Source organism: Pogoniulus pusillus, chromosome 12 (genome assembly GCF_015220805.1).
Source record: "Pogoniulus pusillus isolate bPogPus1 chromosome 12, bPogPus1.pri, whole genome shotgun sequence".
Lineage (NCBI taxonomy): Eukaryota > Metazoa > Chordata > Aves > Piciformes > Lybiidae > Pogoniulus > Pogoniulus pusillus.
Genome location: NC_087275.1, coordinates 16,778,381 through 16,806,038, shown reverse-complemented (window position 1 = coordinate 16,806,038; position 27,658 = coordinate 16,778,381). Strand labels below are relative to the sequence as shown.

Here is a 27,658-nt window from a genome sequence, read left to right as displayed (position 1 = left end):
AAACTCAACTAATGTATAAATACCAAGTCACAGATAACAGTCTCAAAATTGAACTTCACTGAATTGAATTCATTTTAGAGTGTTGATATTCTTGATACTGTCTAAGAATAACTCTAGAAGGTGTCTTTTAAGTCTGAAGTAGAAAGCAACCAAATGCTCCATAATTCAGGGCCATTTTGAGGGTTTACTGCTAGAAAGAGCTAATGTAATAGTTGGCCACAAATGAAGAATCAAGCAAACACCTTTCTAAATACTCCATGTAATAAATCACCTTCTTCTCAACCACAATAAATTATGTGGACTTCAATGTAGCACTAAAGTCAGCTAAAGTCTACCTATCAGAATCCTGCCAAGACCAAGCTCATCACAAGCTCACTACAAGTAAGTTTTGTTGCTCTCATGACTTTCAGATGTGAATACATTTCATCAAGTTTACTTTGAACATTCATTAAGTTTAAAGAATCAAGAGAGAAAGGGGGGGAAAATGAAAGTACATGACAGAGGGATTTATTTTCAAACTCTCTTGCTCCCTGGGGTCCCTAGCACGCACACACACATTTAATTCCTGTTGTTTCCACTTTTATTGAGTATAAGATGAAAACAGAATACATTCCAATGAAGAGAACAAAAGATAGGAAGAAAAAAAAAGGAAGGCAAGTCGAAAAAGCCCTCTCCAATCTCGTGATACAGAAGCTGGGACCAGAGTCAAAAGCTAATGCTTCTTTCACCATCACCTAATTCTCACTGGTAACTCCATCCCTGAGCACATCGTGAGAGGATACATGGTTTCAGTTTGCCAGTTCAGATCATCAATTCCAGTCCCCAAAGAAAGGAGCTCCCCGTTTTAAGACACCCAAGAACCTTTTCCAACTTCACAAACTTTAACTCCTCAAGCTTTTGTACTACAATTGCCCAACATCACAGTATCCATCTTCAGGAGACACTGAAATAAGCTATATATGTGTCACTCAACTGCACAGCCTAATCTTATCAAGATCTGCATCAAGTTGTCCTTAGATTAAGTTTTTAAAAGTAACTCCATGCACAACAGTGCTTTTAAATGCATTCAGGATTTTAACTGTCACATAGAGCAGTTTTGCTCTGACTTCCTCCCCAGTCCTTCAAGGTTACATCTGACTTACAGCGTACTTCTTTCTGGAGAAAATTGACTGCCTCCACTAGATAAGAGGCCTTGTGGTGTAATTTTACCTATTAAGACCTTGAATACAATGCAATTCCTGTGAAAACAGGCTGTGGGTGAAAAATAGTGCATGCAAACCTGCACCAGATTTAAGCTGGAACTTAGTTTTAGAAGCTTATTTCTCAAGAATGATACCTAAACCTTTCTCAAAACAAGACTAATTTTAAGTAAGATTTTTAATTCTAGGTAAGAACTCTATTCTCAGTTAGATCTTCCATTTCCATTTCTCCCCTCTAACCCAGCCTTCTTTCCATCTTCACACACTGCATTGCTTCCCCAGTGTTTTCTCTCATCTTTTTTTTTTTTTTGCTTTTCTATTCACCCACACATTTAACAGCAGCTCTGAAGACTTACAGACACTGACAGAAGGGGTCCAAAAGTGATGGCTGCTATTTCCAGGATAAAACGAAGCCCATCATCTCCTTGCCCCTAGCACTCAAAGGGAAAAGGCTACCTGAATGCAGCTAATCACTCCTTTGGCACCTCCAGTCATTAGCTTCTCTGCAAGGTGGGGAAAGAACATGAATCAAACTATTGCTGCCGCTGCTACCGTTGGCTTCCCTGGATGGTTTGGGGATAAAGTCAGTGATATCATCAATGAGAAGGGCTTCAGCATGTTACAAGTGGTACACAAGACACAAGAGCTCACAACACAAGCCACCTCCCTGCCACACGATACTGAGCCTGGTACCTTTCCCAGAGGGAATAGCTCACTGTCTAATATGACACAAATGGAGGCAGCTCTGAACTTGCAGTTCTTCCAGTGTAATTGTTCAGGACATGTTCAGCATTTTTCAAACCAGCTATCACACCTCTGTAACTGAGGGAAATCTGTGCAGCAGCAAAGATTTTGGACATTGCATGGCTTCCAGACAACCAGCGCTAGTTGGGTTGAGTCACAGATGCAAAGGCCAAATACAGTTCATTTTCACATTCTCTGGGTTGAAGGCTTCCAGCCTTGGGAATGCAAACAATAGTTCACCCTTCGGAGAAATACCTGCAACTGCATAAAGTGCCCACTGCAGCAGCTGGGTGTCAGAATGTATTCCAACCAAATCTCCAAAACTCCACACCTAGGACATATCACTAGCATCACCCAGGTTAGTCTAAGCTATTGAAAAGCTCCCTTTTAAGAGAGAAATCATCAAAGGACTGGAGATGTGGCTCCAATCATGCAGCTGTTACACTCATCATGTACATCCTTATTGCCACAGAAGGACAAAGAAAAGACAGGAGAAAGAAAAAGCTAAGTGTGGTTAGTAAAAAACTTCCCAAAGAGCATGAGAGCCACAGTGACTATTTTTTCAGTTCTCATGCTTTTGCAGAAAAGCAGCAATCTTTGGCTTTGAACCAGCATGGCATTTAAGGCTGAAGTCATGCTGTTTCCACCAACTGGTGTGCAGAAGTGAAAGTCAACCTCGGCAAGCTCTTGCTCTGATTTTCCTGGACACTACAGTATATATACACTGGGATATTCAAGGCCAGCCTACAAAACTAATTTCATGGTTCAGACAAGCACTAGAAATAACTGCTGACAAATTAAAGGATGATGGCATCATGGTCATGACACTTAAATTGTGACCTTATTCCTAGCAAATACCTGGAGCAAAAAAACCAAATACAACTAGATTAAACATGCTTGCTAGATGGGCAGGAAGAATGCACCTCCTGGCTTGTTCTCTCTCCTGGCATGAGATCATGCACAGGGCAAACTGGAACAGCCACATCCAAGGAGGCAGAATTCACCTCATAGCCAACAGGCAAAGAGTATTCATTACCACCCTCTCCTCGGGTTTTTTCAAAGAGCTCTCAAAGTAAATGCTGCTGCAGCATTTCTTGAACCTGCACACAACTGGCCTGGGCCAGGACTCAACACCCAAAGGAGCATTGAAGTCTGAAAGAGATTGACAAGAGTCCTTGGTAATTCATACAAATTATGCCAGCTAATGACAAAGAGGCTTCTTGAACCTCTTTTCAAGTCAATGAAACAGAAAGCTCTTGGCTCAATCACCTAATAAGGTAATTAACAGATAACCTACAAAAACAAGAAACCCACTCCCTCCTAGAAAGCACAAATCCAAACCAAGTCTGCAAGCAGAATACTGCTTATTTTTCCATCCCAAATCCAAAACTCCCACTGAAAAAATGCTTTTTAACCTATTCCTCCAACAGACATCAAAGCAGACACTTCTCTTTTACAATGCAGCAGCAAGAAAATATCAAGAACAATTTGCAGCATATCCATTGCTGCTGAAAAACTCGGTTTAGCATCCTTGCCTCAGTTTTTGCCAAAATCCCGCCACTGAAATAACACCTTAATTGCCAATCCACAGGTCTGTCTCCCTTCCTTGCTGAACCATCATCACTGGGCAGTGAAGAAGTCATGAGTCACACCATGCTTTCCATGGCTATTAGTTCAAATATGTATTTATGGGGGATGGGGACTAGGAAAAGAAGAAAGTGAGACATGTTTGGCCTCTGCTAACAGAATTGTGTTGAAGTTTTAATCAAATAAAAATTGAGAAGGTATCTTTCCTTCTTCAAAGTTAACTACATAAGTACTAACTCACATAAATTCTAACCACTTCCTACAAGGCAGAAGAGAGCATCATACACATCATTCCCAGAATGTGACATCTGGCACAAGCTCCTTCAAGGACTTAGGCACCAGGACTGATTTCTAGATCACAGTCAAAAACAAATACAAGGCAGACACTGAGGCATTTGGTCTGGGCAATTCCCAGAGGGATAGTAAAGCACAACTGGAGGGATCTAGGGATATTCCAAAAATCAAGAGTGTGCCTGTCCCACTCAAAAACCAGAGCCTTGGAAAACGAGGGAGACATACTGAGCAGGGCACTTAAAGAGGGGATGGGGAGAAAAAAGGGGAAAGGGTGGGGGTGAAGGGGGACAGGCAAGCAAGGAAAAAAGTAACAATTTTGCATAGCATCCAAGAAGGCTGCTCTGCTAAATTAGGCTTCATCCATATTTTGTTTTGCATGCAAGCTGCTGCTCCTCAGGGTGCTTCAGGTAGCTATTCTTGTCCTGCCAGCATCCTGAGCTTAAGGTCGTAGAACAAGACTCCAACCCAGTCCATCCCAGCCCCATCTCCTAACGCCATGAGGTGGCCTAAAGGTTTTGCAGCCAAACTCTGCACAAATATTTCAGACTCTTAAGTTCCTCAGGTAGTTTGTAGAGGTTTTGATTGTTGGTTTGCTCACTTGTTGTTTTGGTTTAGTTTTTTGTATTTGTTTTCTATTGTTGGTGTTTGTGTTTTCTTTTTCTGAAAGGGGGTTTTGTTTTGTGTTCTGTTGTGTTTTGGGTCTTTCACTTCGCTATCCAAATGCCCACGCACTGCTTAAGAAGGTCTGCCTTACAATAACAGGGGGAAAGGGGAAGATATAGGGGTGCAAGGACTTCCTGTAAGTAAGAATATGCATGACAATTACGGACAATAGCTTCACAAATTCTCTCTTCTGTTACTGGTTTTTCTTTTTCTCTATTTTTATTGAAACTTTGTACAGAAGTTTTAAACATTTCCATACAATACTTTTAGACAGGACAAAATGCCATGGTAAAGGAATGTAAACTGCAAGAAACACAGTCTGAAGTATCCAAATACTCTCTAATAAGAGTTTTAGTTTGAAGACTAATGCAGTAGGCAAAATAATATGCATACAGTATACAAAGAACAGTATACACAGGGCCAGCAATGCTAACTATGAAAATTTTGCATCAGATTTACTTCAAAGATTTATAGCAATATGATAATTCTATACACTAGACCAAAATTAATTTATTATACATCATTTCTATGACAAAAAGCTTGTCATTAAAGGACAGTAGCAACTTACAATATAATTAAGCTGTATTAATCTCATTAACACTTCTAAATCTATATTCCTACTACAATAATTTTTTTTCAGTATATCATCTTATAAGATCTTAACAGACCTTTAAATAACACTTTACCAAAAGAGACCTGGATCCATTATAGTGATCTTATCTACATGCCCATTTGGCTTATTCAAAAAAAAGAAAGAACAAACAAAACAAAGGGACAAGAGAGAAGGCAGGTTTCAAATTCTATATGATATCATTTGGTTTTGGTCTGAAATGTATTTTAGTTGAATAGGTTTAAAAAACAAACAAACAAACAAGGCAGTTCATTAACTGGTATTTTATATAAAAACTGCAGAAAAATACAACAGCAACAAACCCCAGAAATACTTCACAGATGCCTAAAAAAAAACATTATATCAGAGATACAAGGTAAAGCAGCATCACTGACACTGTGCTTTAAAAATAAGTAGATGAATGGACTGCTCTAGTGATATTAGAAAATTTGCTTTCTTCTTGAAGAAGACTACTAACATTTTGCACAGCAACTATTTTTATAACCACCTCATTTAAAAACGTGTATTCATAGACACAGAGAATTGTCATATCATTACCATTTTTGCTCAAAGTGTCTGACTTTACACAGTGAAACTGATAATGCTGTCACCAGATGTCACTATACCATGAATTTGATATTAGAACAGAAGTGAAGCAAATGCCTTTAAACCAACACCATGAAAAGAAATAGAAAAGAGTGTTTTGTAAACAAAACAAACCACTTTGCAAAATGAGAGAGTTCAGAGATCTCACAGTGAAATCAGATATCCTAATTATATATGTTTACATTCTAGGACTACTCTTTACCTTAGGCCAATTAAAGCACATTAAACCATTTAATTATATACAAACATTTTCTTTTGGAAAAAAATTAAAACATTGCACACGTCTGCTTCTTAACATCACATAACAAGGTTAGGTTTATTTTCAAAACAACTACATTTAAAGGGCACAGAACACACAGAATACCAAAGTAACAGATGAGTAGTTTTGCTTTGCTATACATGCTAAATCCAAAGATTTCCTCAAGAAAGCCAGAGCTTAGAAACTCCAACTTCTTCCACATATCCTCTTCTCTGAAAGGGAGCATCTCCCAACAGCTCCTTTATCTTAGGATTTAAAAAAATATATATAAAAAATAAAGCTGTATGTTTTAAAGTCATTAGCATCTCCTGCTTTAAGAGTTTGCACAGAGGTCCTTCGATGGCTCTGCTCGCTTCGCTAACTTTGTGGGGAAATCCTTTCCACTACACAGTTACAGTGCTCTCATGACTTACATCAGAAGTCTCATGCTGGCCCTTTTTGGGATAAGGGTGGAAAGGGGAAGATGTGGAGAAGCAGAAGATACACAAGTAGTATACTGAAGGCCAATTTACTATCTTACAGTCTCTCGCCATTTCCTTTCGGGTATCACTATAAGCTAATGGGGAAAATCACAAAAATAACAACAATTTAAACTTTGGCAGAGAATAGCATGAAATCAGTCAGGGGAAAAAAAATAAATAAGAACAATCTCCCAGAATGTACTACTAAGCTCACAAGAAGCCTCCTCCTTTTTTTTTTTTTTCATTTTTAAATTAAAGGCTTCTAACAAATTCCTAGGAGAAAAATTCATACATCTTAAGAGAAAAATAAGTTAAGGGAAATAGCAACAAAACACTGTGTCATTCCAAAATAAGTTCCTCTCAAGAGTGTCATTCTAAGCTCAAGGCAATAAATAAACCAATCACTGCAAGACAGAAGCACATGTCCTACATCTATCCCTGCACAACTAGCCAGTCCCACTGAGAAAGTGGAGGCCAAGTGTTAAAATTTATGGAACTCACTGTCCCTTGTGAGACATGTAGTTTTTACTGGACTGAAAAAAATGGTGTTTAAACCAAAACTTATTAACCTGGGTCAACAACTCTTCCACATAGATCATGACCAGAAGATTAGCAAAGGCATGTTTACGCTATAAAAAAAACTATCCTCAAACAGCTTCTTATACTAAGGTCCACAACAGAGGCAAGGTATTTGCTCACCAATACACAGTTTACTTGAAGCCTTATACTATTTTTTTTCTTAACAAAGGCCTTCTATTAAGTGGTTATATGCAACAAAGAACATCAGCAAATTCTGTAACCTCCAAGACGTGAAAACAGAATGCTACCAAAGACGCTGGCATTAGGCAGAGAGTAGCATAGAAACATGTTTTTAAATGACTTAAGAGAAAAAGAAGCACTGAAGAAGTTATTTGCTTAAAAGCATCTTCAGAATAACAGCTCTAAAGACAAAGGGATGCAAAGTATTCCTTTATTCAGATCCTGACTGACTGCCAAGTATGACGGTGATTAATGTAGCAACTTGTTAGTTCAGCGAAAGTGAGAATACATTAACTAGGAGATTGAGCATCTCAGATGCAACAGTCAAAGGCTGCACCATACGTTTGCAAAGGATTGTGGCTTCCTACCACAGTCGCAGGGCAATATTACCACAGATCTGAGGATGCTATGTATTAACTCTTTAAATGGCAAATTACTTGGGAAGGAAAAGGGAGAGAAAAAACTACCTGGGAAGAGTCCGTTACAAGCATGCCACTCTTCAGGTGTCAATAAAAGCCAAGCCTTCAGCTTCATAATCATGTAAGGCACCTTGAAGAAAAATGCAAGCACAGATGGCTGCCAAACAAAAGGGTCCCTGAGCTAACCTGGCTTCACAGGCTAGGTGGCAATGCATTTGTTAACTGAGAGCATGGAAAATCCAACTACTAGCCACTGATAGAAACACAAGCCAAGTTACTAAGGGACAGTGCTTGATACACAAGTCTCTCCTTCCCGGTGCCAAATCAGGCATATGAGCCAGATCCCAGCATTTGCAAGATACTTTTGGATGGAGACTTATTGTTACCCTCCACAAGTAATTTTTGACCCCACTAAGAACAAGTTTTGCTCACGTAGCAACAATTAACTGTTTTACTACTACTTACACCATCCCAGCTGAGCCTACTAATGAAGTAACTTGAGATACCATTAACATTTCACATACTACAATTTTACCATTAGAAAAGATGAAAAATATGTTTCTGAATAAAGCAGCCACATTAACCATAAGAAAATGTGTCATGTCATACTGGTATTAACATCAAGACTCAGGTATGGAAACTTGCCTCTTCTACATATACTGCAACATCACTTCAATCCTTATCACTATTTTCAGTTGAGAGCAGTCTACTTTCCAGCAGCAACAACTAAGCAAAGTGGAGAAGAGTGGGGCATCTCAGCCTCTGTTTAGAGTCTCAGAATGAATAGGATTCAAATGACTTAATGCCAAAACAAAAAATGCCACACAAATAGAAGTTAATTTTACCTGAAAACACATATTATATATCATACTACTAAAAGATACTTGGACAGACTGCAGCTTATGGTACCACCATACTGGAAAGTAAATGTTCTCCTGCAAAGGCAGGATATAACCCAGATCTCATCTCTACAAGACTATTTCCCCCCATAGGGATTGGTTCTTGTTCTTGGTTCTAAGCCAAGGAAACTGGCCCCCTTGATTCAGCACTGTTGAACTGCCAGCATGGTCCCTCAGACTGTCTTCTGCCTACCCAGTTCATGCTCTCCCAAACAAGTCCCAAGAAAAGCTCAGGAGCAAAGATTACTCCTCTATTCTGAACAGCAAGGGAGTTTAATACTATGAGTGTAGCCACACACTATCAGCTGGCCCCTGCACCCAAAAACAGGTCCTCACTTGCTTTAAAGGCAAGAGCACCCAGAATGGCAACACATTCTCCTGCTTGACCAACAGGTAAGTGCTCTGCAGATTTTCAGTCTGCTGAGCTCCACTGACCTGCCTGCTGCACACATACTCTACACACAACTGTTTATTTCTGCCTAAGGCATACATCCTTCAGGAGAAATGAAACTCAGCACCTCAAAACCCACTATAGCTGTGAACACATGGGAAAAGATTCACTACTTTCTGAGGAATCATAAGGGCAGACCTCAATTGCTGACACAGATTACAATGGCACACTCTCCTCTCCTGACACAGAATCCCTCAGGACACATTCCTTAAAAAAGGATGTTTGGCAGGGTGGAAGTGGGCAAGGACACGGGGCAAAAGGGCTCTGAATAATAAGGTCCATTTTCACCTCTTTCCCACATTTCTCCTACCTCGTCTCCCATGATTTTTCTCCCTTTATAGACTCAGTATGCAGCAATGGCAGGACTGCAGCATATTTCCTTTCAGACATACAGCAGAAAAAAGAAAAGGAGTTATTTTTTTGTGTGCTTACCAAACTGAAAACATGTGAAGTCTCACACTTCGTTTTCCATACGGTAGAACTTACACACAGATTGTTCTCTGAAGAGAAGCTAATCCAAATTACATGCTAAAGGTCCTCTTTTTACTTGGATTTTATGTTAGTATTTCTTCTTTTCTATTTTCCCCCTCTCCTCCATTGCAGGTTGGTCATTTTCAAGTTTGTCCTGTGGTTTTGGTTTTTTTGGGGTTTTTTGTTTGGTTCTATGGGAGTTTTTGGTTGGAGTCTTTGTGTGTGTTCTATTTGGGATTTTTTGTTTCCCTAAATACAGCAACTTTTCAGTAGTGGAATTTACAGTAGACAAAACAAAAATGGAAATATTCTCACAGAGAAAAAAAAGAAAGAAACTAAGAGCTATCAATGTTTTAAGTGCTACAAGGTAATACAAAATATCTTCCTGCTGTTGCTAAAAGAGAGATGAGAAACTGGAAGAAAAAGAGCAGCGAGCAAAAGTACAAGTGCTGATTTGGCCAAGGTAGTATAGCTATGTTACAAAGAACAACTACACAGGGATGTGCATCACAACTCTACACTAAAAAAAAAACAACACCTTTTAGCAGAGCTTTAAGCATCTCAATTTTACAGATCAGTAAATAATTACTCGTTATCTTCACTTTAATGCTGACTGAGCTCTGTAACTGCTTGACTTCAAACACAGCCACCTGCCTGCCTTTGGTATATTTATACATGTATACAAGGGAAAATAAAAGGTTAGTGCTGCAAATGGAAAAAAAAAAAGCTGGAGGGGGGGACACAAAAAAAGACACCACATGACACAGTCTGCTTTCAGCAGAGCTAGAACAACATCGCAAATTGTCTCTAAATAGGTTAAAGTTGAGTTGATCTTACAATTATAGCGTAAACAATGCCTGGGTTGCAGTTACGTTATTAGAAAAGGAAAAACAAAATCTAAAAATCTCCAGAGACCTTTATCAACTTCTGTATGTTTAGTCATACCCTTAGAAGTTCACTATCCACTCACAAAGAGAAATAGACAAACATGAATATTCCAAGTGAACAGACACAGACCAGTCCAGTATTTAGTAACAGTCTAACTTTTGGAGTCTCTTCCAGCATTTGTAAACAAACAGTCTCTTCCTCGATCTCCCGAACAGCTCTCTTGTTCATGGTTTTGCTTTTAAAGCCACAGAACCAATCTATGAATTTCAAATGTGTCTCTCTATCATCAGTCTCTTCCTCATGCTTTTTCTCCCCCATCAAAGCTGCTTGTCCATTCGAATAACAGTCAACTGGTGTCTCCACTTCAGAGTGACTCATAGAAATCACCGGGTTGCTGTCATCTCTGCAAGTATCCAGAAGATTGATATCCTCTGGCTTCATGCTTTTAATGTTTTCTTCTGATTTGCCTTTCGGCATGATATGGTTTGCATTTTCATTACATTTGAGAATGCTCTTTCCTTGTACTTTGTACAGCTCCCCCGTTGTAGCATCCTCTTTTACATGCCTGTTTTTCACGGCCCAGAATGTGGTTGTCCGAACTTGCTCCTTCGTAGGCGGAGGAGTGAGGAGGCTTACTACAAAGGTCACAATCCCAGTGATCCAGAAGAGAGCCGTTGCAACATACATGTAATGGATATTTTTGATAAAGCTTGGCCTAGTATCCGGCTGGTTACACTCAGGAGCACGATAGATAAACGCCAGTATCAACCGTATCGCCCCCAGAACAAACCCGGCCATTCCACCATAGAAAGCCCCCTGCTCATTGCACCGCTTCCAAAAGATACCCATGAGAAACAGAGCAGCCACTGGTGGGGTCAAGTAGTCTGCTACCTCTTGAATATAAAGGTACATCTGACCACCTTGCATTTCTACAATTATCGGGACCCAGGCAATGCTTATAACTACCATGAACGCAACAAAGACTCTTCCTACAATCATCAGTTCTCTAGACGTTGCACTCTTTCGAATGAGCTTGTAGACATCAAGCGTGAATATGGTGCTGGCACTGTTGAATATTGAGTCCAAGTCACTCATCAGTGCAGCAATCATCACAGCCATCATCAGTCCCCGCAGACCAACCGGCACAAGTTTCATCACCAAACGTGGGTAGGCAATGTTAGAGCATCCAGCTCTGCTCCCGCAGACTTGAAAGCAGTGTTCTGGATTAATGCAGGCAATATCATCTGCAAACAGTATTCGTGAAATCATCCCTGGGACTACTATGATAAACATGGGCAGCAGCTTTAAGAAGCCTGCCATCAGAGTAGATCCTTTGGCATGAGCAATGTTTTTTGCAGCTAAAACTCTCTGAACTATAACTTGATCGGCACACCAGTACCAGACAGAAGCTGGGGTCTGTCCCAACAGAAATCCAGGCCAGGGAATGTCTTCATCTGTTGGCTCACGCAACATTTTAAGAGCGTCAGGCTTTGGGGCAACATTGCAGATATTGGTATTGGAAATGTTGTAGGTTAACAAAATAGATGTAATATTTGGTGACGCTAACATGTACCTTTCTTTAACTTCTTCAAACCCACCAACCTCCATAATACTTATGATCATAAGTGTGAGGGCACCAATAATCATAAGCAGAGCTTGAAGGGTGTCTGTGTAGATGACAGCCACAAGACCTCCAGTCACAGTCAAGAGCGCAGTCATTCCAATAAGCAGGATAACTGACAAATAGAGGTTCCAGCCTAGCGATTCTTGAATAAAAAGTGCCCCTGAATACAAGTCAACTGAGAGTTTGGTGAAGATATAAAGAATTAGAGACAACGCTGCAAAATATATTTGAATCCTATGCCCTCCAAAACGCTTGGACAAGTATTCAGGCATGGTGTACACTCCCGACCGGATGTAGACTGGGACGAAGACCCATCCTAAAAGCTGCAAAAGCATTAAGGCGTTGAACTCCCACGCACCTACTGCAAATCCACTCGCCGCTCCAGATCCTGCGAGCCCAATGAAATGTTCACTTCCAATATTGCTCACAAACAAAGATGCACCAATAGCTACCCAGTTCATAGAACGCCCCGCCAGAAAGTAGCCACTTACGGTGCTCCGATTGTATTTCCACATGGCAAAAAAACCTATGCACATTACAAGCACGAAGTACAGTGCCACAATGGCAATGTCTGCCGTTTCCAAAGAAGCCCTCATTTTTGCCAACAAAATGACTTCGCACAGCTGACGTCCACTTCTCGCCCCCCAGCAACTGTCTTTTAAGCAATACGTGAACCAGTTAACATATATCAACACTGCGGATCAAATTCTTTGTCCCTTGGGTTTGCTGTCCTGATGCTGGTGGTTGTGGTACATTTACTTTCTCCGCTTCTCAAATGGAAATTTGGAACTTAGCACGCACTTTTAATCCACATTCCACAAGAGCATCAGCCTTAACTCAGTTGATGTAGGAGAAATTCTTAGTTGCAGCTAAGTTTAGTGAGGCCTACTGTACCAACCCTGCAAGGCAGCAAAGACAAAAGACAAAGATTGAATTAGAGAAGAATTTCATGAAGTAATGAGAAAAATTTTGAAGTCTAGTAAAACAATGACTGAACACCACCGATTTTTTTTTCCCCCTCTTACATCTCTTGTTGTATTTATGTAATCCATAATACATGTAAGAGAAAATTCATAGAATTAAGTCAACTTTAATATTTATGAGCACCTTAAGGACGCAGCAATTCTGGAGTATTATATAACCCAAATTCCCCAGAAGAATGCAAGGAATAGATTTGATTTTTCTTTAGAGACTCAAAGGCCCACTTCTCAAACTACTGAACAGGCTTTCCTAAGATTTCTTGAAAGAGGAAAAACACAAAAGAGCAGCTAAGGAACATTAACCTGGCTAGCCATTTCCTATACTGCTCTACAACTGCACCCCACAAATCTTGATGGAACCTGGCATCACATGCATGCACTTGAGACACCAGCTGGTGGCTAGAGCTAAAAATCAGAGTAAAATCACAATGCTGGCAAACGCACATTTAAGATCATTCCAAGATTATTCCACAGGTTTTAGATGAGCTTGCACCTTTTGGGAGTACAGACAACCACAGAGTTACATTTCACTCTAAAAGCTTGTCAAACACATTGTATGTAATCTGAGTGAACAAAAAGTCCCATTCAATCAAGTGACAAAAACAAAACTACACCTGACATCCATTTCTGTGTGACATATGTTTGGATACTCACACTGTTTCACGATTTTTTTTGGGAGCACCTAAAGTATAGGAAGGAGAAGTGGATGGACTTTGGCAGCAGTCACAGTTGCCAAGATGCCACAAAGTGCTGTTCCCAGCACCATCCATTTACATCCAAGCATGAAGAGCAGACTGCCACTATTCCAGATCCCTTAGTCCTACCAAAGCATGTCAGGAAACAGGGACTCACTTAGGCAAGTAGGACTGAAGTGTTCAGAATAAGTGAAATAGGCAAGAGTAAGACTCATTGGCAGACAACCAGACAGGTGAGAAAAAAGCATTGAGAAGCTGCATACTAGCTCCTTGCCTCTGCCATGGAGGCAGGATGCTGCTATCTCCTATTTATGCCTTGCAAGGTATCATTTATCTATAGCCTTTTTAATGGGTTTAGAGAGTGATGGGTATTACACTCATCCACTCCCTATGTCAAATGGGCACAGCAAAAAGAGAAGATCTAAGCAAAAGGCTGGTTTAGTCTAAAGATCAAACACAAATCTTCAATGTTCAATACTGTTATAGAAGAATAAGGGCAGGGACTGACTCCATTCCTCTTTCCCAACCACTGGTAAAGATAACATAGCACAGCAGAAAAAAAAACAAACACACTACTGAATTTTTTTTGGACCATAGGACCCTATCGGCCCTGTAAGTCATACAGCTTCAGGCATTCCCTCTTGCTCTTGTTTGCAAAAAAGTGCTTCAGCATTATGCTGAAACCCACATTTCCCTAATGATTAACCTATGATTAATATCCTGATTATATATTCTAGTATTTGTGTGGTAGCATATTTGTTTTGCTAAAAAAAAAAAAAAATGAGTAGACACAACCTTTAAGAGTTCTTAGGCTGTAGGAAAAGCAATAGTTAATGTTGGAAATGCACACATTGCCTTACTTTGTGCATTACTGAAAACAGCAATGGTGCACTTCTCATTAAGGCAAAAGTGTTTTTAAAATAGCTTACAAATTACAACTTTGAGCCTTAAGAAGAAATTCACAATCATGCCATTTGTACAGGCTGGCTGTTTTTCAAGAGTAGCTCAGAATCAAAAAAGAAACCAAGATGGGTTCCCCACCACCACCTCACATGAGAACACAGGTATTCATTCTGCTGGAGTTACAGCCAATAACGACAGACTAAGGAAGCAGGGCACAAAACAGACTGATTACAGTAGTGTGCTAAATTTATCATGTTCATAAGCCTCAAACCACAGATGTATTTTAAATTCTTCCATAGAAGAATTCACATTTATCCCCACCCACAAATGCAGCAGCAGTTAAATGGTCTATTAGTTTAATCCAACACAGAATTATAAACGCTTCAGATTGTATGACGCCACCAGGTACAAATGCAATGTACTATTCCTGGGTTTAAGCACTCCTGAGTAACATGGTCATAGCGTTGTGCCTTTTGCTATATGCAACTCACTCTTCAAATGCCACCAGGTACAAATGCAATGTACTATTCCTGGGTTTAAGCACTCCTGAGTAACATGGTCATAGCGTTGTGCCTTTTGCTATATGCAACTCACTCTTCAAATGCAACTACATTATGTTTGTACCAGAACCATAATTATTTTAAAGAAAATAGAAGAAAAGATTTTACTCAGACAGTGGAAAGAAGAAAAACTACTATCCATAAAGTCAGAAGAAAAATTACTATACACGAAGTCAGAATAATGGGCAAGCTAAAGGAATAGTAATAACCTTTTCCCTCTATTGTCCTGATCTGTTACTGAAAAGTAAAAGAAGAAATAGACCTTAACTTCAGTTTACTTGCTACCATCTTCCCTGGAGGTTAATCAGTGGCCTTGCAAAAATGCACTGTACAGTAATAGGTATCCATCACAAACATATTTGTTAAAGTGGATTTGATACAACAGGTATCTGGCTCACAGCATCACTATTACAAACATCTTCAGTCCCCCTGAAAAGCATTAAGTAGGACATGCAGCTGCCCTCGGATAAGCTGTGACATTTCTCAGTTAGGATACTTGCCAAACTACGATGGGCTCATTCTAACCAAAACAAACAATACATGGAATTTCTTGACCATTTTCCACCAGAGGGCATGGCCAGACCATGCATCTGAAGTAATCAGTCTACTGAATCGCCACCTTTGAAATCAACATCTGAATTTTGCTGCTTGCTTGAGCAGAAAGGTGGAAAGTTTTGTAATGCTACTGAACTTTGCTACGGTGTTAATAAAATTCTGTACTAAAGTAGCTTCTTGTACCAGTTTCTTATTAGACCTAATTCTAAAATAACCCTGAAACGTTTTTCATTACAAAAATGAGACTCATCCCTCTGAACTTTCAGCAAGTTATGACCTCAAGTCTTAAGAAGGACTTTGGAGATGCCCCATGCGAGTTTAATCTCAAGTTATTAGAACAGCGTACATTGTGGCACTGACAGGAGAAAAAAAGAAGACAGTGCCACTGCCAAGAACTGTGAATTTTCCCCTAAGGCTGTTTTCTGGTTGGATCATATCAAAGAGACAAAACAATGTGCTTCCCTCTTGTCTGAAGATAGAGTGCTACAGCTTTGGTCAAACAATGCATATGTCTCTCCAACAGGCAGCCTGTCCTTTCTGAAAGAAAGCTGTCTCAAACAACTCCCAGAAAAGATATTAGATAATGTGAAGCAGATTTAGGGTGGGATTTTTTAGGAGAAATTTCTATGTTTTAAAGCAAAACTTTCTCCACAGTGCTTTTTTAATAAAATAGGGGTTTCAATATGCCAGAATCAAACTTTTCCTGCCCTAATGCAACTATTTGTTTCTTGCTGAGTTTAACTCTTCTCAGCAGATGGGGAAGTCTCTCAGTTGATGTCCCTTTTCTCTTAGTCAGTCCCAATGGCCAACATACTATGGGTTAATATGAAGACCCAGACATTCACATATTGCACAGGAGCATCCACTACTATCATTTGTTAGTAAATTAAGTACATATTTAAATTTATTCGTAGTCTTCTCAGTAGTTTTGAGGTTCTATCTTAATGTTTTCCTTCCACACCTTCTTAACTTATGCCAGTACCATTTTACCTACTGAAAAAAAATCATTTGCATTGAAAAAAATGTACCCAGATTGCCAAGCTCAACACCTACATGGTAGATGTTAATGATCACTCACCTAGGAAAAAGTCAAAGTCAGTCTCAGGACTTGAGCAGGCCTGTATAACATTGAACTCCTCAAATCCTTTGGCCTGCTCACACTGCAGGCCACCTGCTACAGTGATGGAAGTGAATTCCTGCCTGTCCACTACTTCACAGTAAACCCAAGGCTGTCTGAGGTAGCCTATTCTCTCAGAAAATTAAAGGGAAAAAACTTCATTCCATTTATTACAGCACTCTAGAGCACACACACGCACAAAAAAGGAGCACAAATACTCTTCATGGTGTAACCGATACGTGCCAGCTTATCCTTACGTAGTACATGCCCTTGAGAAAGCAGGGGCTATCCTTGCCAGCTGCTCAACAGAGCCCAAAACATCCAGGATCACAGTTTCAGGACCTTCCCTTGTAAGTCAGGAGCTGGACAGGAATCCCACCTGAGACAAACACGGTATGCCGTAGAAAGCAGGGAAGTTCAGTGGCAGAGGTTGACCTGTAGCATCTAATAAATAACTTCAGTTAAGATCTGGACTCACATTCCCAGTAGCTCAATAGGCTGGAGTGGAAGAGTACCACATTTATGAGTTACCTGGATCAGCAGTGACCCGACTAACCTGTTTGCCACACGTGCTTTGCTGCCCCAAAATGGTACCTGCATCAACACCTCTGTTGGCCTTGGAGAACACAGGTGCTGCAGAGGCAACTCAATAAATCATCACTACCACAAAAGTCCGATTTGAGGTGCAAGGTTCAAGCCAGTCACTCAAAGGAGCTACGAGCACATAACATCTGAGGTTTCAGGAATTGCTCCAGTTCTGGTCTTCACTTTACTGCAGCATCAGAAAAAGAAGCTTGCTTCACAATACATTCTTCTCCATTCTTTTCTAAAGGACTGCTGAAGGAGACATGAGAAATAAGTAACCTCACAGCATGCAGTTCAGCAGAAGAAACAACTGCACTGTGTTTGCCAATCAGAAATGTGGTGCTGCTGTGGTCTATTACAGAAGCAGTAACTGAAGTACTGGAAGTCTGACTGAAGCTGAAGGACACTGACTGGCAGCACAAGAGCAGTAGATCAATTTAGTTGATGGCTTCCACCTCCCATCCCAAGTGTATATACCTCTTTAGGTCTCCCAACAAATCACAATTTAAGAAGTGAAGCAGAGGAGGGGTGGTGGTGGAAGGAGACCGAAGAAAGAGGATGTAGTTTTATTGCAGTGCCCATTCAGTACTCCAAAAACACAGTGTAACAGAAGTTACAGTACTGTTGAATTGCAAAGCAAGATGGCTTATCTTCTGAATTCTACATCACTAGCAGTGCCTCAGCAAGCCACTTCATGCCACTGCCTGTGGCATTCACATTTGAATAGTTCCTCTTCCCATGAGTCAGCCTCCAGTACTCTATCACGAATAGTAGATTTATTTGCTTCCACTGCTCTTCCAAAAACTCCCAACACCTAAAGGCAAAGGAGGTTAATCTGGGACAGAAAGGAGATAGAAATGCCCTTTTTATTTGCTAAAATAAAGACATACCATCAAGAAAGACCACCTTCTCCACACACACTCGAGATACTGTAGTCATCTTACTCAGGTGCTAAGAAAGAAGAGTCTATCAGTTTAAGTTTACTGACTATTCATTTGACGAGAAACACATATGCACTTTTTTCCCCCTTGTCAGCCCAAAAAGTTGGTTTATATTTACAGGGGTGTCAGATGTTATCTGGGTTCTCTGAAGAGAGCAGAAAGCACAGCTGCTGCTCAGGACTGCTGAGGAACTGGGCCACTCTTCCCTTTCAAATAAGCGCAATCATTCATGTCTCTGCCATAACTCAAGAAGATGACTAGCAGAAATTCAGATGCTCAAAGATTGTCACTATAAGCAGCTCCATCCCTCAGCAAGGGAACCATGCTTTTCTTTGCAGCTTCACATAGATGATGTTCTTCCTTCTACACAGGAACTGAAAGAAGAGGAGAGAGGGTACTGAGAAGACACATAGTCAACAGTAACTGAGTAAAGACAAGAGGGCAAACCAGGGAAAGCAAGCTATTTTAATGAAGGCAAGAGATTTTGCCTCCACCAAAGGATGGCAAAAAAATAGAAGACTCCGGCATCAGGCAGCATTTTTCCTGCCAAGTAAGTATGTCAAGATGTCAGCTGACAAATCAAGTTGGAAGCTGCAAAGGGACACTGCGCCCAAAGAATCAAATTCCTTCTTGTGGCAACCTAAACTTCAGAAGCATAAATATTGTCACTGCCACTGGCAAATACTGTTTACCAGAACTAGTTTGATGAAATTCTTAGTCACTTAGGGCAACAGCAAAATAATATGTAAAACAAGCATAAACATGCAAGTATTTGATTTCTGTAGAGGACCTGAGACCACAATCTAGTTCCTGACTGTAACGGACTAATGTTCTCACCATACTAGAAGCATGCCATCAGAAGGTGGTGTGAAATCTCCGCAACTGAAAATTACCATTTTCCTTAGCTGTAAGGTACAAAGATGTGATCCAGTTGGTGGTTATGACCGTTCAGCAGTAAATGATGTATCTGGCATCCTCCTAGCCTAGAAAGATGTGTTGGCTCACCCTACCCTGCTCTGGCAGGGAGACTGGACTAGATGACCTTTTGAGGTCCCTTCCAACCCCTAGCACTCTCTGACTCTGATTCGAAGAGGATTTTGACTAGGAGTGCATAGACTTCAGAAGTTACATGAGGAATAAGAGCAGCAGCACTGTCAGTCAATAGCAATTGCAATATGTCAGTCAATATTTAAGACTTCTCCAAGTTCCCGTTACATTTATGAGTGCTCATAATCTTTCCAAAAAACCAAAGCAATGCAAGGATTACTGAAACACAAGTTTGAGGCATACATAACACTAGAATTTAGGTACGAGGCCCTCCAAGATTCCTAGTCTGCTCAGTGCTCCCAATCCTTCTTGAGGATTTTAAGACACCAGAATAGGCCTTAAAGTTATCTTGGTTATAGAACTAGTGCTACACTACATTGAGCTTTGTAATTATCTACATAAAAACTTACCAAATTCTGATCCCATTTTCTAATAGTTTTCAACAAAACAACTACACCAAACACATTCCCCTCCTGTATCTATGCTCTGTGTGTACCTTGTTTTTGATTACTATTCCTTAGACGCCTGCATAACTGAAGCACAAAGACTGGTAAGTGGACAAACCACAACTGAAAAAATCAAACAACAAAACAACACAGGAAGCAAGGAACAGCAGAATAATAGCTCCTGTCTAGTTCCTCATAACAATATTTCTAGGGTTCATGATCATTCCTTAATGCAATCTGCTTCTTTTCCTCTCCTCACCAGGGGTGATGCATTTTATTAGTACCCCATTTCCAGTATCCATATCTGTACTAGTGCTCCCACAGTACTAGGCCTTCACTTAGATCTCACCATACTTTCTATATCTTTCCCATTCCACTTAACTAGCTATATTTTGATTGCCTACCTTTCCTTTTATTTCAGCTCCATCCAACTTCTTATCAGCTCTTCTACAGAATGCACACCAGCAATACTCCTGCCACTCCGCTGAGCGGGCAGTTTTGAAGCTGAACAACATGGTGCCCAGTGGTTCCTCCTGCCCTTGGATAAGCAACACAGAGGCTGGCACAGGCAACTCTATCAAGCAACTGCTTCCACATAAGCAAATCTTATGCTTCCAGAAGAGATCTTGTTAACCGTGGCTCAAAAAATTAACAGCCTGCTCTAGTGGGAGTCTGACAAAAAGCAAGATAAGTTATTTTATCAATAATAAGCAGCTACCAAAAGTAATTTTTGGGTGGAAATTGAGTGTTACGGCTCTAGAACAAGAGAGATGGAAAAAAGCTCCAGCTCCTGAAAGAATATGTGAAGAAAGCAAGAACTTCCATCATTACAAAATAACAGTACACATGGTGAATTAGAAGAAAGCCAACATATGCACACATTCATACTTCAACTAGTTTAACACCTTAAGTGATATAATGGACATTTTTGAAAGAGTCAGTCACTTCTGGGAGTTTTTACAAAGGAAAGCAATAACACTATCTTCTCACAAGTTCTTTCCTTATTTGCCAAGATTTAAAGGACAGACAGTCTGCAATGAACAAATAAGAAGGGATACACAGGCAAAAGAGAAGAGTACATTACTAAATAGGTTAACAGGGACAAAGAAGTTGCATCTTAAAGGTTAAGCTGCCATTCCTGAAGAAGGGCTAGGCAAATCCCCCTGAAGTCTGTCAGTCCCAGCATGGACTCAAGAGCCTGCCCATAGTTCTGCTTCAGTGCTCAGGATTGCACCTCTACCGCTTAGGGAACAAGAGTGGCATCCCATTACCTACACTAACTCAAGCATGTCACCCGATACACTGCAGAAAAACAAGAGGCTTTCAAGTCCTCTACTCTTGCCATCATCTAAATACTCACTTGGGAATGTTGTCCAGATTCACCTAGCTAACAACAACTTGTTTTAACAAGGCTTGAACAGTTTTGTATTAAAAAAAAAAAAAAAGAATAATAATTCCTTACCTTCCCCCACACCCAAGCCAGGCACATATCTCACACTTGACAGAAACTTAGAACAGGACCACTCTCAAGTCTTCAGGTCGAAAAGTGGTAAATGTCAGCCAAGAGGGCATCATTCTCAAATGCTGTCTGTAGCACACATTTCAAAATCCAGTTATTCTTACAGAAATGCTTAAGGCAGAAAGCAAAAGGCTGATTCCTACAGGAAAAATCAATGCTAGATCTTGTGGTTTTCCAGTCTTGCCTTTTAGTTCCAACTGTTTTCATTCCAGCACCACCACACAAGGGTCCATCCCTGCTAGACGTAATACTGTGAAGAGCAGCCAGTTTCAGCCTACAAAAAAGTGAAAGGAAATAAGAGGAAAACTTTTCTGTAATTTTAGCCTGCTAAGTAGGAGAAAGGGCAGGGAAGATATACAATTCAACTGTAAGAACAGGTAGATCCACCAGAACGAAAAGAAAATAAAACCAGTTTACTGCCCTCTTCATTCTTTCCCCCTTTCTTCCTAGCAACTGAGATGTCAAGAGTCCAATTACTGCAACTGCCAACATAGCGATTAAGTATAATAGCCAAGATGTCAAGCAACACTACTGCCCATGACTTTGGCTTTCCTAAAACAGCTAACAATCCCCCCAGCAAGGTGAGGAATTTCTGAAACGTGGCAACCCACTCCAAAGGCAACAAACATATGCTGAAGACAACTTACGTTGTGCGAACAAGTCAGTCAAACTGAGAGCCCAGATTCACTGCAGTATTACAGAGGTGGGTGAACGGCACCCCTAATCCATACAGTTGCTGCAAGAGGGTTATCCATTAGATTTCCAACTATGACACATACTACAGGTGGAGAGGACTATGTCGCTAATGGAATACTTCTATTTTTCCTCATTTTTAGGAAACACCCTACAGTATTTTCAGGTCCATTTGTTGAAGCCCAACGTCCGAGCTCGCAAGAGCTCCCAGCAGCAAGAGCAGCACGGGAATACCGCCGCCTCCTCTGCCTATCCCAGGTTCCCCAGGCTGCCAATTATGCTTGGAAGGCGTCTCGCATTGCCGCCCTGTGGTCAGTCTGCAAAACAGCATCAGAGCCACAGGAAGCCATTTCCAGCTCTTGTTCCCCTTACCCCCAATTTCCCTCACCGGCCTCTCGAGGGAGCTTCGGCAGGACAAGAAAACCTCCCTGGAGAGTTCTGCTAATTCCCTTTCCTGATGAAGGTCCTGAGCTTCCATAATTAGCCCCCTCCCCCACTGCTGAAAAGCCAAAGACGACTCTCCTGGGAAAAAGTTTAAAATAACTAGAAATTCATATTTTGCTATAATTAGCAAAGGTTAGAGCATGAACAGAACAGATGTGTCTTCATTTTGCATCTCCACCTTCACCATAACTGCAGTCTATGACACAGGTTCTTGAGGGTAGTCAATGTGCTGTTTACACACATCTGCACACTACTGCTAACAAGTCCGGCATGAAACTCACCAAGCTCATTCCACTACTTGTTACTGGCACGTTGAGTGTAGAAAGCCACACACGTGTACAAAACTCATTATTTCCACCCTAAGTTCCAGTCACTTCACTGACCCCTTATCTCCCTTCTTCTAAAGCATGTCTTCCATGTACTTGCATACAGAGCAACACAAACCAAATTCCCTACTGCAGCTACTCTTCAAACACAGCGATACCGCAGAGAAGTAATTAATTTTTACTACTATTTCTTTATTTTGGGAGTGCTTTTAGGGTTCATTAGTGTTTTCCCAAGAGTCACTGGCTGAAGTCTCCTCTATCAAGGACTCCATGCACATGCAATTTATAACTTACACTGGAAATACCATATTTAACTACCTGATTATACACTAACCTAGAAAAGAAGGCAGAGAATGGCTGCTAAATTTCATCTTCAGAATAAAGTCACTAACTTTAGTGGAAAAATACATGCAGACAACCAGTGACAAAGTTTTCACCCTTGTCCCTCCATGCCAAGCTCTTGGGTGTTGCATTTTGAAGACTCAAAAAGAAAGCTGAAGAGGCTCTGCAAAAGTCTGCCAGAAGCAATGGGATGTGAGTGTGACTCCGGGGGGGTCACACTCACCCTGTAACCACATCAAAATTAGCTGAGTAAAGGAGACCAGCTGCACAAGACTCCATGGTTCACAACAGAAGCCACACGCGTGAAAAGAATGAGTAAAGATCCCAAAGTTGAACACAGCACTAGGGAGAGTAAAAGAGTTTACAGCAACAAAAGTCAATTTGAGGGATTTATTCTGCTTAAATAACAAAAATGCCAAGGTAACTATTATAAACTGTGGGTGCAGGAAACCCCACAATCACAAAATTTGACTCTGAAGAGAGTCGTGAAAGTTCACCATACTGTAGCTCTGAAGTTTGTGCTCAAGCTGCCAGGGAGCTCACAGGAGCTAGCAACAGCCCCAAAGCACAAGAAAGCCAGGTAGGAGAGGTGTTTTGTTTTTTCACAAGGCAGATGAGCTGTCAGAGATGAGGAAGGATGTCACAGACTCGAAGAGAAGCATCAGCATGTTCAAGACAAAGACCACAGTATGCAATGTATCAGGCAGCCACCACACATGGCAGGACGGAGAATCCCCGCCCACAGGTAGCTCATCAGGAAGCAGTAGTGTTAAAGAAGCCTTGTAATTTATTCAGAACTGTGTATGATCTCTCCAGCTTCTACAGGAAGCAACTGCATGATCACTAATTTCAGATTGCGTTATTAGCACCGTATTCTCCAGGTTTTGGCTACTTTAAGTTTGCCTTGTGATTATGCACTGGTACGTGGGTCATTAGAGCAACCCCTCTGCCAGCATTCAGCAGCACCATGTTGCATATAACCACTACAGGAATTCCTCCCCTCCGAGTGTTTTCATTACACAAGAAAGGCTGCAGTAGTAAGATAATGGAACACAAGCAAGTACCTAGGTCTGGTGTACAGTCCACAGCAGCAACAACAACAAAAAAAATCATCTAAAGATAGCCTCACTAAATTGTACAGCTACAACTGTGGTAGCTTGTTAAAAACAGCAGTACACTTGAACCGAAACACACAACTGTTTTAACGAAATCACAGAACTAAAAAGCACCTTAAGATATATCTATCAGGAAAGAATATACTAGAGTCCTATTTCAGAGAGGCAAAAGATGTAGATGTTAAATCTGGAACGCACTGATGCTCATTAGAAGCATCTTAGAGCTAAAAGCTTATCCCAAAGATCCTTTCCAACTAGATAGCACTCCACGGCATCCTTTCACAGTAGTCAGTTTATTCATGTCTCAGTATCACATCAGATCTGTCACGCTTTCTGCCCTCTACTTAGAGCCATCTGCATGACATAATGCATCTCTCACACTAACAGCACGTATACAAAAACCTTGCCTATGGCTTATACACTGACGGGGAGGAGTGCATAGGAAAACAAAGTATTTAAATGACAATTATATATATATATAAAAAATTTGAAGCCCACATGTTGACAACCCAAATCCAAAGCAGCGTGTTTTTGCTGCTCTGCGAGGTGGTGCAGCAATGTCACCAGTTTTTTTTGCCTTGTTGCTACATTTCTCCACTAGAGGACTCACCTGAGAAGTCTACTAGTGCTTCTGCAGTTAACGCAAGTTCATTAAAAAAAAAAAGAGGCAGCCCTGACATGTGGATGGTACATGTAGAATGAATGGAAATGTACTAGTATATGTCGCACATGTAATACATGAAGACGTGCCCCCGTAACTGCCAAAGAAAAACCGCAACGGTATTTAGCTTCCCGCTATTCTATGACAAAATATTAATGTAAACAATGATTAATTGCGAGAGCAAGCGTGGTCCACACAGCGTCAGGTCGGAAGGGTTACAGCTCGGCCGAAGTGCTGCTACATTCCAACACCAGCACTGCATACTAAGCTGGTAAGCAGCAGATAAAGACTATAGAAGGTACTAGAGAACAGCTAGTTATCGGCTATTATTTTCCAAACTGAATCTCATCTAAACACGGATTTTTTTAACATTTATTGTTGGTATTTTTTACACACAAGAATATGCATCTCCCGCACTGATGCGGCTCTTGTCAAACAGAAAGAGCATCATAACCTCACTCGCACCACGGCTTATCACCATGCCACCAAAACCAGCGGCAAAGGCTAGTAACCCTTTCCGTGGGCAACACAGGGAGCCGTATCACCAGAGTTCAACTGGTGTTAGCAACGGCAGGGGGAAAAGAGAATGGGACTCCTCCGGTACGAAGGGGGCCGGGTCAGGCACGGGGCTGGCAGCCCTGAGGAGAGGCTCGTCGGAGTAAGCTCTTGGTTTCCCCACCAAGGCTCACAGGAAGGCCGCCCTGAGGGGAGAGGGGACCTAGTGTGGGGCTGCTGCGACCTAGCAAGGTACCCAGCGAAGCAAAACACCGCAGGTGCTGGGGTGGGGGAGGGTGAAGCATACAGCAATGGAAAGCGTTGGTGCTGCAGAGGAAGAGGGGAACGTGCTAACATCAAAAAGAGGCAAGGAAAGAGCTAAGTTCACTCACACCAAACAAGGCGCAGAAGAGAGTAAGAAGGAGAAAGGCGTCTATTTGGCTGAGTGTGGGATCTGCTTACCTGCGGACCACATGGGAGGGAGGGCAGAAGGGGACTGTGGCTCTCGGGGAACAACTAAGCAAACTCTCCAAAGGAACAGGGGGGTGCAAGAAAAGAGGAAGAGGAGAGATGACAGAAAACATACAGGAGCGCCTGAAGCACACTGCGGAACTCCGCTGCCGAGCGCGGAGGGGAAAGCGGGAGGGCAGGGCTCCCCCAGAGAAAGGGGCCGGCCGGGCCGCCCCACGCCTCACCGGGCGCCCAGGGAGGGCTGCCGCAGGGAGAAGAGCACGCGGCGGCGGGGAGAGGAGGTGACGAGGGGACGCCTGGGACTCTGGTGGGGGGAGTATGTCTACTGCCACCTGTCTCCCTCCCGTCTCCCCACCCTCACTCACTCACCCTCTGCATGGCTTTCAGGATCAAAGCCAGTTCATAGCGAGGCATCTTAGAGCTGTGGCGGGAGGAGCGGGGATGCGGCGGAGCAGAGGGTGGGGAGGAGGGGGCGGTGGTGATGCCGGAGATGGGGGACCGGAGGAGGAAGGCGCGTCCCCGGCGGCAGGCGGTGCTGGCGGCAGCTCCTACCCGCGCGGCTCCTAAGCTGCACAGACACCCGGGCGGGCGGTGCGGCTTAAAGGGCGCCAGCAGCTGCGCAGGCTCCGCCGCGCCGCCCCTTGCCCGCGCCAAGCACCGCCTCCCGCGCACACGCCCGCCCGCCGGGGGGTCGTTGCCGGTCGCCCATGGGGAACCCCGCCGTCCCGGTCCGGGGGGAATGGGCTGGGGGCAGGACCGGGGACAGTAGCCGCCGGAAAGGGGGACCAAGTCGAGCTCTCGGGGCTGAGGCTCCACCTCTCCCCTGCGGCGGCTCGGGGCCTGCGCCCGCCTTCCTCCTTCCCGCCGCAGCGGCGGCGGCTGTGGCTGCTGCAGGGAGTGGAAATTTCCACTGTGTCCGCCCCCTCGCTCCCCCCCTCCGCGCACGCACCCGAGACCGCACATTGGGGAGAGGGGGGGAGGACAGTGCCGGTGGCACAGGGGACCTCTACGCCTGCCTCACAGGCGCCGCCGGCCATGGCCGCGGGTCTGCGGCCGTCGTCCAGGCGCACCTGGATGGGTTGGCACCGGAGAGGATGGCACAGAGAGACAGAAGGGCCCCTGTGCCAGAAAGCAAGGCAAGGGTGATGTTGCCTGGGGCCTCCCATATAGGGCATCTCTAGCTCTTCCAGAACCTTCTGCAACCTTCCATGTCCCAGCGCTTCAGGGCCCATCAGTGCTTTTGGCCCCCTGACAGACATGTAAGTGTATGTGACCCACACACAGTTGGCTAAGTGTAGGGACCCAAGGGGTAGTGGGTCAAGGTGAAACTGCAGGGCTAGAAGATGGCCAGCCTTGGTGCCTAGGTGCACCAAGCGAGGAAGCTTCTGGCTAAGTGCACCCTTAGCATTGCACTCGCACACAGCCATCGGGATCCGTGACAGAGGATACCCTCTGTGGGCAACACGTGATATTGGTGTCTAGCCAGGGCTGTGCCAGGAACCTACCACCACTTACATGCACTAAAGAGTGGCATTTGGAAAACCTGGTGGCCTATCAAGTTTGTCTCAAGGTATTTCTCCCTCTACCCTTTGAGGGTGTTTGCTTACATCTGCATGTACCCCAGCGTCCAACAAAGGAAAGTTATCTCATGCTGAGTGTTTGCCCAAGGTTTTGAAGCCCTCATCACTTGGCACTGTCTGCTCTCAGGAAATACAGGAGAGGCAGGATGAGGTAGCAAAGCCACCATGCTGTGCCTCGAGGGGAAGGGGCAGCAGGGAAGATGGCAGATCTCGAGACTAAAAAACGTAAGAGAATTACATTATTGTTAT

At 42.5% G+C, this 27,658-nt stretch overlaps 2 protein-coding genes across 4 annotated transcripts in view; both read right to left on the bottom strand.

Moving 5' to 3' along the window:
- MRPS6 (mitochondrial ribosomal protein S6) overlaps positions 1-27,256 on the bottom strand; it is a 51,480-nt gene extending 24,224 nt beyond the window's left edge. Inside the window, exons 1-2 of the mRNA XM_064152208.1 lie at positions 26,840-27,256; positions 26,199-26,717 (exon numbers count right to left, since the gene is read on the bottom strand). Of these exons, the coding sequence (XP_064008278.1) occupies positions 26,199-26,717; positions 26,840-27,256 (936 nt within the window). The remainder of the gene's footprint in view (positions 1-26,198; positions 26,718-26,839) is intronic.
- The window catches only part of SLC5A3 (solute carrier family 5 member 3), a 37,960-nt gene continuing 14,970 nt past the window's right edge, over positions 4,669-27,658 (bottom strand). Inside the window, exons 1-3 of one of the 3 annotated variants that reach the window (XM_064152481.1) lie at positions 26,199-26,288; positions 21,226-21,556; positions 4,669-12,833 (exon numbers count right to left, since the gene is read on the bottom strand). In XM_064152481.1, coding sequence (XP_064008551.1) covers positions 10,389-12,530 — 2,142 coding nt within the window. In that variant the 5' untranslated portion in view covers positions 12,531-12,833; positions 21,226-21,556; positions 26,199-26,288 and the 3' untranslated portion in view covers positions 4,669-10,388. Of the gene's footprint in view, positions 12,834-21,225; positions 21,557-26,198; positions 26,289-27,658 lie in introns of those variants that run through there. The other 2 variants (XM_064152482.1, XM_064152483.1) reach the window with 2 other exon arrangements.